The sequence below is a fragment of the Diprion similis genome, chromosome 1 (genome assembly GCF_021155765.1).
Source record: "Diprion similis isolate iyDipSimi1 chromosome 1, iyDipSimi1.1, whole genome shotgun sequence".
NCBI classification, from domain to species: Eukaryota; Metazoa; Arthropoda; class Insecta; order Hymenoptera; family Diprionidae; genus Diprion; species Diprion similis.
This window is the reverse complement of record NC_060105.1, coordinates 17,642,545-17,657,730: the sequence shown is the minus strand read 5'-3', so window position 1 is coordinate 17,657,730 and position 15,186 is coordinate 17,642,545. Positions and strand designations below refer to the sequence as shown.

Below are 15,186 nucleotides of genomic sequence, written 5' to 3'. Positions count from 1 at the left end.
ATTTTTTCCAATACTTCCGCCAATAATTATTGTGTTTCGTCGATTTGAATACGGCCATGTCTATATAAATAATTTTTCTATAAATGCGGAAGGGTATAATAATGTAATTATATTTTTTACAGAGTTTCCTTCATCACAATCACTTTATTATATTCTTAAAGCGACAAACAATTCCGAATAATGATTACTTTTTTCAAATTTTTTTTCGTCAGGCTCATACTCGCTATCGCTATTAACAGTAAAGCTACTTGAGCCTCCAGTTATCAGAAAGGTCATGTCAGTTTGATTATCGACTGCTTCTGGATTAAAAAAAATCCTTGACCATATCATCGTCATTTAAAATTATGTCACGTTCGACAACATTTGCAGACGGTTTCTACGAATTTTTTTAGGGAACCCCACTTTGAAAGTACGAAGAAATGAAATTGTTTATTATTTTCGGAACAAAATGACTTATTATTTTCAGCAACTTTCGCAGAAAAAAAATAATTCAACAAAAGTGATTGTTAGCCGGAAGTTTTCGTTGGTTTAAGGATATAATAAAGTTATTGTGATAAAGGAAGTTGCCTCTACATGATGTATGAGTTTTGATAAGATATATGTTGATAAATGACCTATGTTGATGAATAACGGATGCAAAAACCGCAATGAGGAAACAAATTTTCAATTGAAATTAACTGCTGGACTAATAATGTTAGTTAGGATATGATATGATATATGAAGAACGTATAATGTACGAAAAGATATATTATGAATAAGCAATCTGAATGCAACCGCTGCGCACGTGGCTCCGGAATTCCGAGTATATCGTCCGCGGGGTTGACAGATATTGTAGTACGACAACTTAATAAAAATATTTTAACCTTTCCAACAAAATCTGTGTTGATGTTGAATGAAATTACAGGCGTTTGAGTTTAGTCGTGAGGTCATCAGGACGATCAACTATCACAATTTCTGACATATCAAAATCTGATTACACTTTATGCTGCAACTGAAAGAAATCACAGATTTTCATTTTTTCACCTTATTATGGTGATTCGGCTTGATAAAATAAAAATTGAGGACTGTTTGTGCAGATTTCCTAGTTTTTAACTGACGGAAAGGTGGGAAAGTGAGAAAATATGCCCTCTCACAATCAGTGCGCAACTGCATTTCAAATTCGTAACTCAAATAACTATATGAGCTAATTCTATGGAACGGCACGAGTAGGAATTAAAAAATGTTGTAGTTGCGTAACCGCAGTTTTACATAACAGCAAAAATGGCGGTAATTGCCGATGGCGATTGATTTTCTTTTCAAGAAGAAGAATCGTGGCCATTTATATGCTTAGACGTATAAATTCCACTCAACTTCAGAATTACTTATTGCAGTGAATTTAGAATCCATCAGTATTTGACTATGTAAATGCAACTAACAATCATAATATGATATCAGTGTAATGAATTACCATCTAAAAGTATATCTTACAATTAGGTGTAAAAGTATATCAGTCGTTAATATATTATCTTGTCATTACAGTATTGAAATGTATCAAATTTGGATGTATTAATTCTATTAATCTGCATTCGAATAAATGAATACTCGTGGCAAAGATGTAAAGTATAAAAGCTAGGTCGTTCAAAAATTTCATGAAATTCTTCTACGCCGCATAATATATTGCCAGGTCAATACATATGCAGGTATCAAATGCTGTATATTATTATAAAACTCACGGAATATCACGTGTTAAATTGGAACATACTACATACGTGAAGTTATACATCAATGATCAGGCGGATCATTATATAAGAAATTATACGTCCGTGCTCAACGGTCATGCGCTTAAAGATTTCCGCTGAAAGAAAATCAGGCGAGAATGAAATTTTCCATTAGATTCATTTCATGTCGTTCCCAGGGGAATAAACTACTGTGTGGAATGTTGGGCGGCTTGATTATCCGCAATGCAACTGCTACAGAGACGTTGTATGCCTGGAAATATATGCAGCATATTTTACTACAGGTTGAGAACCGTGATAAGTCGATCTATTTATAATACTGTGTTAAACTAGTGTCATCTGAAAATACCTTGTGGTTAATTTTAGGGTTGCAGTATAGAATGCTGATACACATAAGCTCGTTGGATCTAGAGATCTATATGTGTAACATGGGACTCAATTTAAAGATTGGCCTACCGTCGCGAGTAACGCACGCAATTCATAGTTTCAGTTTGTTTTATTACCTCTGCAACAGCTGGATGCTGAATCATTGAAGTTCATCTGACAAAGTATATTAGTTATATGTGAGAATGAGGTTTACGAATAATGGGTACAAAAATAGAGTCAATATCAGTAAAGGAACAACTCTTCTTACGGCTGAACCGTTTGTGTATGTGCTCAAGTCACTTTTTCGATGGGACCGATGTGACAACTGTTTCGCGAGGTGAGACCACATTAAACTCATTCTGACCTCAAGTGTACCTAACTATCAGATAAATGGCTTACAGAAGCATGGCGTCCCAGCAGTTCCTAACCGGTAAAACTGCAGCGCCAACTTAATTTATCAGTTACAGTTAAGTAGTGTAATAATTAACTTGCACTGGGATATATTGAAGTGCGCCTGTTATTTAATAAAGAAATCATACCAGTTATCAACCTCAAAAAGCAATCAGAACAACGAATTTGACTTGGAAATTCAAATTTCCAACACCTACCGCCGCAGACGATCCACTTTTGAAGCGATCCATACAGGAACATTTGTGTCTTTATAGAAAACAAACTGATCATGTTCCAGATTATAACAAGGATTCTGAATAGTTTGCAGAGCATTTGAGCTCTATTGAACTATTTGTTAAAATGACAATGCTGAGAGCAATTGTAAAATATTCGGGGCATCAAATTGAAAACATTGATCTTCCCAGTAAATCAAAACAAATTGCGTTCGAATTGGAAACGAATATTCATATTCCAATCTGCCGGAACGACAATTTGGAACATCATTCATATCGAATATTTATTACTCCAACGATTGTGACTATTCGTTTTGGTGTATTATTCGGAATAGGGCACAAGACAATTCGCTAGTTCACATTTATTCGAATTCGAATAAATTAATTACATTCGAGTTTCGAGAAAAACGCTTCTAAGCTTAGAGCACTAATTTCTTGAGTGAAAACTTTTTGAACACACTTCTTGACGTGTGCATGAATTAGTATAAAAAAATCACGAAGATTGCATCAGTAGTATATCCGAAATTAATTTTGTTTCGATGTTCGTTACAGTGGAGATAACCCCTTAACCTCTATAACAGAATTTATAGTTGATATGTAGGCTCGAATGTAGTGTAACATTTTTCGTCTTTCAACCCGATGAGATTGACAACAGAGTTCTAGGGCTTCAAACGGAAAAGTTAAAATAAAATTTCAAGGTCCTGTGAGATTTAAAGAGGTACTCGCTAATAAAAGGCCAAAAAGTAGATGGTATACATGAAACTTTTTATTTATTTGAAAAAAATACGACTCGAATTTTTTTTTCAATGTACTTATCAAATTTTTAACAAAGTGTTTTCTGAAATTTGGATTGATGAAAAAATTCCTAAAGTTGCAGCAGCCCGAATCAAATCTGATTGAATAATGGTAGTCCGACGATTGTTCAGAGGTTTACATCTCTGACGTTGTTCTGAAAAAAAAAGAAAGTTCTTCATTATTTCGGAAAGTCGTTTTAAAGCTAGAATTAGAATCAATTAAATAAAACCGCACGAAAAGAAATGACTACTTGAAACAATAACATGTTTGATTTGCACAGATATTTCAACTTTCGTTTCTTATAGAGAATATTTGGCATGAATTGTTCTAATCATGATTCAGACCACAGAAAATTTATATACGATTCAAATGAGCTTTGGATGTTTAAACTTGTATCAATTGCTTTAAAGTTTTTCTGGGGATAAGGGTTTCAAGAACAGCAGCTGCGAGGTGAGGTCAATTTTCAACCTGCACTCGCTTGGCTGCCAATCTTCATAACTTTCATATTTCTAATTTCTTCTAAAAGATTCTTTGATTTACAATCCAGTAAGATCATAGAAAAATGCACTATCCCCTAAAAATCCGATATTCTCGTAAAGCAAGTCTGTTTTCAGCGTTAAAGTGAATGAAATAATTTGTTATGTAGTTAGTCGCAGAAGTATTTAAAATAGTCACTGCGCAGTTGGTTGATTATAACAACCATTAGCTATAAACATTGCTAAAGACAGCTAGCCTTGAAGCTAAATGAGGGTCGCTTCCGGGATCATCGGTACAAGAATTTCCTGCCACTGTCGACCCGGTTCGAATTAGAAAAATTCGTTTTTCTCGTTCGTTGTATGTGCAGAAATTGATTTTGTAGAACGCCAGTATGTTTTGTGGGTTTTTCCATGCACGTTTTCCGTACCCAAAGTACGTCCTGTTTCCAAAGCCACACTTAAGTTCTAGAAGTCAAAAATGCGGTGTGAGTATCATGGACCTGAGTATAGATGGTGTTCCTACGAGAGCAGCTTTTTCCAAAAATGTTTCTCTCTCTCGCGCTGGGATAGACTTGATTAAAGATGTGTATGTATTGTACCAATGGCGCCAAAATCCCCTAGATCGGTGGTGATTAATTGTTGTGACGTTACATTTGTGTGGGGAAAAAATGAGTGGAACTTTGAATAACTCACATCACAACTATACAGATGGCATTACCTGAGCAGGGTAGCGTTCGCCAGAGAAATGATTCCCCAACAATATAGGGAATTCTTTAGACAGTTGGTACACGTCTCACTTAAGAGCCTGAACCTCAAAGATAGAGGCGTGTCGTAGGAGGAAAAACGTATACTCACAACCACGGTCTTACATACAGGTTTGGGGACTCTAGAGGCGGGGGAAGTACGCTTACGCTGCAGTTTTTGTTTTTCAGCGCTACCGTTAGTTGGCACTAATGGTAAAGTAATGTTCGCAAACATAACCTCAAATTTCTCAAACTTTGCAAATGACGTGGTCCAAATGTATGTACGTAAAAATAGTGAAAATCACATAAATCGTACACGGTTATGTATTTTTAAGAATAACGTGTGCCATCATCACTTTGTCATCGCACACCACTTATTGTTTGAGAAGTTTGAGGTTATGTCTGCGAACATTACTTTACCATTAGTGCCAACTAGCGGTAGCGCTGAAAAACAAAAACTGCAGCGTAAGCGTACTTCCCCCACCACGCAAATTTCGACGAGTCCCCAGACTTGTAATTTGTATGTAAGGCCGTGCTTACAACACGACAGGCAGCCAAGCCAGCCAGTTGCATCCACTGAATGAAATCCGACTAGAATTATGAATGCCGCCGGATTGAAGGAAAGCGATTCAGATTTCAGAATTTAGGGGCGATAAATAAAATGACATTAATTGCTGATCATCAATATGAAGGGTAAAAATAGTCAAATTTCGAAGGGCTCGGTAATCTTAACCGCGACACCTTTCGCCTTTGTTTTGATGTCCAAATACAGGGATGACAGATGCGACAACTGCTTGCAGAGGTACAATAACAATAAAATTACCAATGATTAACATGTGTAGAAATTAGAAGCGATTTCTTCCCCACTTCATCTGTTTGTTTCATCTGTAATCATTCTTCTAATTCAGAGTTTAGCAGACATTACAAGATACATTTCTCACTGAAATTAGCTCCATCGATGATTCTTTGACTACCTGACAACGGGATGAATTTCCGTTTAAATTTACTATTACATTGTATCACTTTGAATCACAACAATTTTAATACAATCGAATTGCTTGTAATTAAATGTATCGACCAAAAGAGTAGTTTTGCGTAATTTAGAAGCTGTATAATAATGATCCAGTTGCTAATTGATTCAATGGTATTTACTTTACAGCGGTAAACTACTGAAATGTTCAGCATGCCAATCTATATATTACTGCGATCGCCACTGTCAAAAAGAATCATGGGGCATTCACAAGTTCGAGTGTGCAAATTTGAAGCGAATATCACCGAGAATAATTCCTGACGCAGCTAGATTAATGGCACGAGTAATAATAAAGTTAAACAAAGGCGGAGCAGATGAGCAAGGCTTTTACACAGAGACAAAATTCAGGAAGTTCAAGGACCTCATGTCTCGTAAGTAACTACAACAAACGGCAAGTTTTCAGGATTCAGAAAACTGCTTTGCAAGCTTGCATTTTGAGGGGTTCAATCTCATAGTTAGATTATGGAAAACGACCATTTAATTAAATTCTTTGTAGGGATTATTGAAGACAAATGGGATTCAAATGTTGTGAAGAGAGACGGAAATACGTCTAAAAAGTCTCGAGTAATGTGATTTATAACAATGTTAACAATTATAAAACCTTCTATTAATTTGCCGATATCTTAGCTTGTGTTATTTCAATTTGCCTCGATTCATTTCGAATGTTGAACAGTCAGGTTGTTGGTTCGTTTGTGATCATCATTATTCTCACAAATATTACTGCTAGAGAATTTTTTAATTTTTGATCTAGTCTTGCCAAATTATCCTCAAATTCATACATTTTGTTTTTCAGATTATTCGGATCTGAAACAAGATGTGAAACGGATGGAACACTTTACCTCTCTATGCGGTGTTTTATTTGAAGTACTCGGAGAGACACTCCTACCGAATTCGGCAGAGTTGATGGGAATCTATGGTCGCCTGTGCGTCAACTCTTTCAACATATTAGACTCAGAGATGAACAGCATCGGAACTGGAGTTTACCTAGGGCCGTCCATAATGGATCATAGTTGCAAGCCAAATGCTGTTGCTGTTTTTGAAGGGACTAAAATCACCATTAGAGCCTTGGAAGATATACCTCGATTAGATTGGTCAGAGGTATGAGGATACACAAGTGTCATACAATACTCATTTCACCGTATTAACTCAATCATTCAGCATAATTCAATTGTTTTGCTTCCAATGAAGTTCCAGATCTAAACTGATCTGTTAACCCTTTGAGTCACACATTATTGTGCTGAACCTACTCTTATAACAAGATAGTATTCTATGCTTTTTGGGGTCACTGATTACGAATCTGAAATCAGATTTAAAAAATTCGAGGTAGTGGATCCAATATGGTGCACGAAAATTTCAAATTTATTTAAATCCGGTCAAAAAACTCGACCCAGGGGTTTGTGGGGTCGCTGATTACGAATCTGAAATCAGATTTTGAAAATTCAAGGTAGCGGACAAAGATTTTAAATTTATCAAATCCGGTAAAAAAGCTCTATGCGAGGGTTCTTGGTGTCGCTGATTGGATTCGCTATACTGAATTTTCAGAATCTGATTTCAGATTCGCAATCAGCAACCCTAAAAATCCTTGAACGGAGTTTGTTCTTCGGATTCGATCGAATTTGAAATTTTCGTCCGCCATATTAGATCCACCACCTTAAATTTTTGAGATCCGCTTCCAGATTCGTAACCGGCGACCCTAAAAACTTGGAATTTATCTAAAACATGTGTATGTGTAGAGGACAATTTTCTCGGAAATAAATTGTCCTTCAATTTTCACGATTCTTTTCAATCAATTCATTTCTAACAATAATTTACATTATATTGAAATAATTACTCTCGAGTATTAAAAACCTATTAGTATACTATCAGAAATAGTAAAAAACGGTGAGGAAATATGTTGAGAAGTTCTCTAAATATACCAAAAACGGATATAAAATAGGTGGTAAGAGTACATACCACTATGACTCAAAGGGTTAATCAATTTTCGCTCGTAACATTATTTAGAAAAACTCATATTTCCGCGCTTTTACTAAACTTGTACCATTTCATTACAGAGTTTATTTTCTTCGTATTATGACACCATAGTTTGACTGTTCGTTATATCGTGTTAAATAATGTTGGAATTGAGCTCGATTGCCAGGAAAAATTTTGCTTCTGCAATTTAACGAAAAGTTAAAAAACGCTCAACTTCTTGTACTACATACAAGCAATGCTGATCGTTACTTGTTGCCGTTAGTAATTGCAGCTTGCTGTTGCATCACATATAATATGGGTTCTTACATCATACAGTAGCTACTTGTTGTTTTCTTAAAAGTGTTGCTTATTCGTTTGTTTGTTTGTTCATCATTGTTGATGTTTCATTTCATAAACACGCATTCCATGTTATGTTGCATTATTTTAACCATGTGTCGATTGTCTCTGTGTTTCATAAAATTAGGGGTATGCATAAGTTCTCAGCGTTTTTTTATACTAAATCTTTATTAGGTTTTAAAATAGAAAAATAACGATTAGTCTTTTTGCTTCCGCAGTTGTCTTACCCAGATTAAATTGGAACAACATACAACGGCGAATGTGCACGTTATCGCATTCCATTTTTCACACAAACTTTCACGATAAAAATAAGCTCTTTTCTCCATATTTTATGGTCAGTTTTGGAGCAGGTATGAAATCCACATGCAACGCTGAGAACTTTACTACAACCCTAATATATATATTATATATAGTACTTTGCGCAGGTCTGTAATTTTAGTGAATAAATACAACATGAATATCTAACTAGCTATCAACAAAGCATGATTTTTGGATAACAGATAGAAATTCACTTATTCTCAAGTATTTTCAAATCAATATAACGGTACAAATACCGAAACATTTTACTTTCAGCCATACTAACTCAATTCTGCGTGCATTACTAAAGTGAGTTCCAAAAGCAATCAAAGTCATATGTCACGATAAGAAGCATAATACTTTATTGCACCCTTGTTTTATCCATGATTTTGCGAAATTGTGATTTTACCATGGGATGTAGATAATTTTCGCTTTACGAAGCAATGTTTCAATATTACATTATATCTATCTATTTATACATGTATATTAATGAAAAGTACTAAATTTCTTTTGTTTCTGTCTTTCCTACCGACAATAAATCAGATTAGAATATCATACATCGACCTGCTCAATTCAACAGAAGAAAGACAAAATGAATTACAAGCTGGTTATTATTTTCGTTGCAACTGTGAGCGATGCACATCACCTGAGCCATTTGTGACGGCTATTGCTTGTCCAAACCTGTCGTGCGACGCTCCATGCTCTCCGTCTGAGGAAAGTTGTTCAGCATGCGGAGAAAAACTACCCGGAACACTAAAAGATTTATTTAAAGAAGTCACAGAATTTACTCTACATCATTTACAAAGCATGAAGACTGTCGCATGTATCCTTATCGAAACACTGGAATAATGAAATACAACGTGATATAATATCTCTTATATTGTCGACTTGTAACGGTTGATGCGATTCACCAACTTTCAGCCAACTCTTTAAGGGAAAAATTTTAATCTGGCGGCAGTATCGATGCTACAATGTAGTGTACAAGAAGATGTATAAATCCTCCGATATTGGGGGCTTCAGGCCTTACAATTCACAAAGAACACGTTGCTAAATCTTTTTACTTTTACGAATTGAACCTTTGTCTTGGAATCTTTAACACACTAATGTATGATATAAAAAGAAAATCCGATCTTCCCGAATATCAAATCAGTATTGAGATGGACCCTCAGGAACTGTCAAAAAACACGTTTTTCCGATATTTTCAGTCTTTGAAGCATACATTTTTCCTTGCTGTTAAATTCCTTGAAACTGGGTATATTAGGGTTCCCGAGGTCGATGATTTAAAAAATGAGGTCAGATCTGAAAAATTTTTACAATACAAAGTGGTGGATCTAATATCAGCGAACAGAATCGATTTGTATATTTTTAGATCGCCATATTGGATCCGCTATCTGGAATTTTGAAATTCTAACATCTGATTCGTTTTCAGCAACCCCGAAAACCCTGAGGTAACAAATTTCAAGCAAAATGGCTCAATTTTTATATTTTTAGTCCTTCATGTTGGATCCGCAACTTTGAATTTTTCCATTTTGACGTCAGCTCCATCAGTTTTTTGTGACCACAAAAACCCAAGATTATATTTTCTGGTCCCCTTATATACAATCACATTTGTTTTGTAAAAATAGGTATTTTCAACACTGTTTATTTATAGCGCTCATTATATTCACGGTACCATCACAATCCCTTTTCAAACATCAACCTTGAACATTTTAGAACTCTAATTATACAAAAAAAATCCCAGCGATGTCTCAAAAATTGAATACAAATTTTAAATAACCAGTTCAAAAAAGGTGTTTCATGTATGAGATCCTGTGCCAAAAGGGTTAATTCTGAATTTTTTTTTTCCTGTTAAGAAAAGTAGACATGTGAATATTTCTGAGATAGGAGAATCTTCGTGTACTCTATAACGTATCCAAATTGCAGAAAAGTTAAAAATTTTCCCTAAAAAGCTGACCAAGCGTTGGGGGATCTGTCCGTGAGCAACTTAACTCAAATCTTCAGATCTCGATGTTAGTAAAGCATGCCTAAAGAAGCAGGAAGGCGTGTTACATTCCCTCAACTTGCAGCATGTACGAACGCTTGACGCTGCTTTCGAAGCAGCAGTGAATTTGGGCATTTGTTGGGAAGATGCTGAACATTATGGAACAAAACTTATACCTGGATATCTGTAAGTGGTGCGATTTCCTGTTCATAGCTCAATTTGTTATTACATCGACAATGATAAGTAATTTTTCGCTTATCCACTTCAGCTTCCAGTAATTCCAGTTTTACTTACTGTACGTTGCATTTACCATTTTCAGATTATATTATGGCGCCATGCACCCACTGACAGGACTACTCTATCTGAAACTAGGAAAGATACAATTGTATTTAGGGAAATCTAGCAGAGCAGTTGACACATTAAAAAAGGCTGCTGCAATTATAAGTGTAACACACGGCGATCAGCACTCTCTTGTTAGAGAGCAGCTCAGACCATTGACTTATCAAGCTGTTTCCGAATCTTCTAAATAAATAAGGACAAATTATTTATAGAAATATTTTTTTAGATTTTGTATGAACACTGTTCACTGAATTATCGAGGTACTACACTGGCGCAGTCCACAATAGCGACGAGAATGATAAATAAATGAATGAGCAAACTGTAGCAAATATTACATTATTCAACTCTTGTTGCCAAAGCTCAAAAGAAATTCTGGACAGTTTTAGAATCACTTTTACGATGCAATTAAAAAAATTAGATGGACAATGGAAAAGATAAGTATGTAAATTATTAAATTTATTTGACTTCGTTCTAGATATAGTTTCTAGAATTCTGTGAAAGTTAACATTTTTTTCCGTAGAAATTATGGAAATCCAATGTGTCAATAAGGTTGTTTTAAAATTTAACGGTGATTAATTTGCTGAAAAAATGTTTATTTTGTGATACTGATAGGATACATCTTGTATTCGCGCAATCATACAATATTATTGTATATGCTACACATATACCACAATAACAATAAGAAACTACACTGGCATTCACGCATCAGACACACTTTTGTCTCTTGACTCCCAGAGTCTCACAAATATTTTCAAATGTATTCGATTACTATATTAATGGAACATATAAAATAATCAAAATAAATTAACAACACAGTGGAGTCTTACACAGGAATTGACGTTCAATTCCCTCATAGACAATATTCCGAAAAAGGAAATATTGCTGCTTCGTGTCACATTTTTTTTTTCCTTCAGGGGTATGGAGGTGGAATTACCTTACAGCAAATACGCTTCAAAGACTAATACAACGAATCGACGATTTACTTCTAGCTCCTCTCTCTCTTCTAAACTCGCGTTATTTTCTACTTGGCTAGTTAAAAAAAAAAAAAACTTCGCCGTTATGAATCAAGCGGCGTATTTTATGTACAGTGTACAAGTCGGTATCGTCGTATAATAATATCTGAAGTATTTGCTTAAAGGATGGTTTTTTTTTTCAGTCTATAGAACGCAAAGGGCTCTCTGCAATTAAAGTTCATCCTTAAGATCATCATCTTCATCAGGGGAGCCTCCCGTTGGTGGAACGCCACCCGTGCCTTGGTAAAGCTTGGCGATAATAGGCTGAACTATTTCTTCCAATTCCTTCTTCTGCTTCTTGTACTCTTCCGGCTCAGTGTCTTGATTGTCTTCGAGCCACTTGATCTTCTCCTCAATGGCTTCCTCCATCTTTGATTTATCAGAGTCGCTAACCTTGGCTCCGAGCTTTTCTTTGTCGGACAATTGATTCTTTAGCGAGTACGCGTACGATTCGAGTTCATTTCGCGCCTCTACTCGCTCCTTCAGTTTCTTATCGTCGTCGGCAAACTTCTCAGCGTCTTTGATCATCCTCTCAATGTCGTCTGGCGTCAACCGATTCTGGTCGTTGGTGATAACGATTTTTTCACGGTTACCGGTTCCCTTATCCTCAGCAGACACTTGCAATATACCGTTCGCGTCGATTTCGAAAGTCACTTCAATTTGAGGAATTCCTCGTGGTGCTGGTGGGATGCCGGTCAGATCGAACTTGCCCAGCAAGTGATTGTCTTTGGTCATCGGTCTCTCACCTTCGTAAACCTGAATCGTTACCGTGTGCTGATTGTCCGATGCTGTGGAGAATATTTGCGATTTTTTCGTCGGGATTACGGTGTTTCTGTAAACAGAAAGGAGAACAATAAACTTAATTAGCATTCAAACTTGTAAGTATTTGGTAAATATCGAATAAACGCTCGAAGATTTTGGTGATTTTTCAAAATTCGTATTTCAGCCAGTAATAGAATCACGTTTAACTTTTAGAATATTGTAATAATAATTAATTTCAAGATAATTTATTTTTATTGATAAAACATGAATTCAAGCAATCAAAATATGCCGATGAATTACCAAATCATAACAATAATAATTACCTTGGGATAAGCTTGGTCATAACTCCTCCAACAGTTTCGATACCCATGGTCAGAGGGTTGACATCCAAAAGGACAATCGCGTCGGTGTCTTGTTCCCCAGAAAGTACACCAGCCTGTACAGCAGCTCCGTACGCAACAGCTTCATCGGGATTGATTCCCCTCGATGGCTCCTTGCCGCCAAAGAATTCTTTCACAAGTTGCTGGACCTTCGGTATCCTCGTGGATCCACCAACGAGAACAATCTCATCTACATCTTTTTTGCTCATATCGGCATCCTCCAGAACTTTCTGTACAGGCTTCATCGTACTACGGAAGAGATCCATGTTCAGCTCTTCGAATTTGGCTCGTGTCAGCGTCTCAGAGAAATCTTCACCCTCGAAGAAGGACTCGATCTCAATCCTGACCTGAAAATATACATAAAACATGTAAATTCTGTTCTCACTTTCATTGAGGTTTCTGGTATGAAGTTGAACTTTGATAAGTGAAATCTGTTTAGAATCAAAACGTTTCGCTGTACTTTTGACAAGGGTTAAAAGACAGTTATATGATAATATTTACCTGGTGACTGGCACTTAGTGCTCTCTTTGCCTTCTCGACTTCTCTTCGGAGCTTCTGGACAGCTCTGTTATCCTTGCGGATGTCTTTGCCCTTCTTCTTCTTGTAGAGTTTGATGAAGTGGTCCATAACTCTCTGGTCAAAGTCTTCACCTCCCAAATGGGTGTCACCGTTTGTAGACACAACTTCGAAAACACCGTTGTCAATAGTCAAGAGACTGACATCAAAAGTACCACCACCCAGATCGAATACTAAGACATTCTTCTCTCCATCCTTCTTGTCAAGACCGTAAGCAATTGCAGCAGCAGTTGGCTCGTTTATGATTCTCATAACATTCAGACCAGAAATAGTTCCAGCATCTTTGGTTGCCTGTTTTACAGAAAATTTATAATTTATTTTCAAGTACTTTCAATATTCAAGCAAGTTTTGATGCCTAAAACAGCCATTGTGCTGGGAATCTTTAGGCTAATCATCCAATATAAAATACAACGACGATAAAAACTAAAAATCTTACCTGTCTCTGAGCGTCGTTGAAGTAAGCAGGTACAGTGACGACGGCATGTGTGACTTTCTTGCCCAAGTAGGCCTCGGCAGTTTCCTTCATTTTGTTGAGAACCATGGCGGAGATTTCTTCGGGTGCGAATACCTTGTCTCCCTGACTAGTGGAGACCTTGATATGGGGTTTACTGTTTTTCTCAATAACAGTGAACGGGAAGTACTTGACATCCTGCTGAACGGTGGCGTCTGACCATTCTCGACCAATCAAACGCTTCGCGTCAAACACCGTGTTTTCGGGATTTGTCGTCAGCTGGTTCTTGGCTGCGTCACCTATCAGTCTTTCACCATCCGGCGTGAACGCGACATAAGATGGGGTGATACGGTTTCCTTGATCGTTGGCAATAATTTCCACACGACCATTCTTGTAAACGCCAACACTGAATAAAAAAAATGTCCAAATTAGTACGAAGAAAACGTTTTGTTTTTTCAAACCCCAGCCAGCCGGAAATCTTAAATCCAGTACTTTAGTCTCAAGAGCTTCGAGGAGTACGGAATTTCAAACGCAGGTTTATCAATACTGGAAATAGATAGCTAATAATACATTTTTGTTGATAATTATTACCATGAGTATGTTGTTCCCAGATCAATTCCTATCACCGTTCCAATGTCCTCTTTGTCTTTTTTCTCATCTTTGGCACTCGCCAAGGCTGCGACCAGCCCCAACACTAACAGGGCAACTGCTCCCTTCATTTTCACGTATCCGAATGAATATTCACCTAAAAAATTGTTGAAAAAATTTGTAGTTAGACACTGTTTCGAGCAAATCTGATCGAGGCTGCCGAATAATTAGGGTAAGACTGCAATCGTAGTGTGAAAAAAGTTGCCAACGTTGTTCAAGTGCCTGTTGAAATCGAACTTTGCGTTGATGGTTGTTCTATAACCGGGAATAAACGATAAGTCTGACTTTCACAGATGCAATGAAAAAACGTGAAGAATATGAGTTGAAAAATGTCTAATAGCAGCTGTAAGCAGCGTTCTGAATAATGCCGGTAAACCGCAAATTCCGCACATATAGAGTTGTTGGTAACGGTTGTAAAATGATTATTGAACGAGTGACCGACCGACCTTTATTGCTACGACTGATATTGTAATAGTTAATCCGAAATTATACGAATAGTGGACGAATATGGCTCTCTTTGAGACGTGGCTTGCCGGATAGAAGACTGCGCTTTATTCCGAAATTAGTTCAGTCGAAGAGTGAGAAATAGTATATGCACAGTATATCGATTGGCAGTAATTAAACCGATTAATAATTACCAGTAAAATTAATATTTTTATCCCAGTTTGTGGAGAAGAACACACG

At 36.5% G+C, this 15,186-nt stretch overlaps 2 protein-coding genes across 3 annotated transcripts; one reads left to right on the top strand and one right to left on the bottom strand.

Annotated features, from left to right (window-relative positions):
* The first annotated feature begins 2,164 nt into the window (after positions 1–2,164).
* On the top strand, positions 2,165–11,705 carry LOC124416082 (histone-lysine N-methyltransferase SMYD3). Of its 2 annotated transcripts, none has more exons than XM_046896941.1 (6): positions 2,165–2,418; positions 5,878–6,119; positions 6,542–6,846; positions 8,896–9,175; positions 10,354–10,519; positions 10,653–11,705. In XM_046896941.1, exons 1-6 carry the CDS (start codon positions 2,285–2,287, stop codon positions 10,861–10,863), a joined length of 1,338 nt encoding a protein of 445 aa, XP_046752897.1. In that variant the 5' UTR covers positions 2,165–2,284; the 3' UTR covers positions 10,864–11,705. The 2 variants fall into 2 exon arrangements, with proteins under 2 accessions (XP_046752897.1, XP_046752907.1); XM_046896951.1 differs by lacking the exon at positions 2,165–2,418 and adding an exon at positions 5,293–5,520.
* A 20-nt stretch (positions 11,706–11,725) lies between these two features.
* Positions 11,726–15,186, bottom strand: LOC124415997 (endoplasmic reticulum chaperone BiP). The gene is made up of 6 exons (XM_046896795.1): positions 15,141–15,186; positions 14,446–14,599; positions 13,840–14,260; positions 13,329–13,694; positions 12,771–13,174; positions 11,726–12,517 (listed from the first exon to the last, which is right to left on the bottom strand). Exons 2-6 carry the CDS (start codon positions 14,571–14,573, stop codon positions 11,857–11,859), a joined length of 1,980 nt encoding a protein of 659 aa, XP_046752751.1. The 5' UTR covers positions 14,574–14,599; positions 15,141–15,186; the 3' UTR covers positions 11,726–11,856.

Bases quoted from the DNA above. Each gene is read 5' to 3' on its own strand.
- LOC124415997 (XM_046896795.1), bottom strand. From the start codon at position 14,573: ATGAAGGGAGCAGTTGCCCTGTTAGTGTTGGGGCTGGTCGCAGCCTTG. The intron at 13,695-13,839 runs GTAAGATTTTTA...TCTGTAAAACAG, and splicing joins TCAACGACGCTCAGAGACAG to GCAACCAAAGATGCTGGAAC. The intron at 12,518-12,770 runs GTAATTATTATT...TTCTGTTTACAG, and splicing joins ATGACCAAGCTTATCCCAAG to AAACACCGTAATCCCGACGA.
- LOC124416082 (XM_046896941.1), top strand. From the start codon at position 2,285: ATGAGGTTTACGAATAATGGGTACAAAAATAGAGTCAATATCAGTAAA. The intron at 2,419-5,877 runs GTGAGACCACAT...TTTACTTTACAG, and splicing joins TGTGACAACTGTTTCGCGAG to CGGTAAACTACTGAAATGTT. The intron at 9,176-10,353 runs GTATCCTTATCG...TCAAATCTTCAG, and splicing joins AAGCATGAAGACTGTCGCAT to ATCTCGATGTTAGTAAAGCA.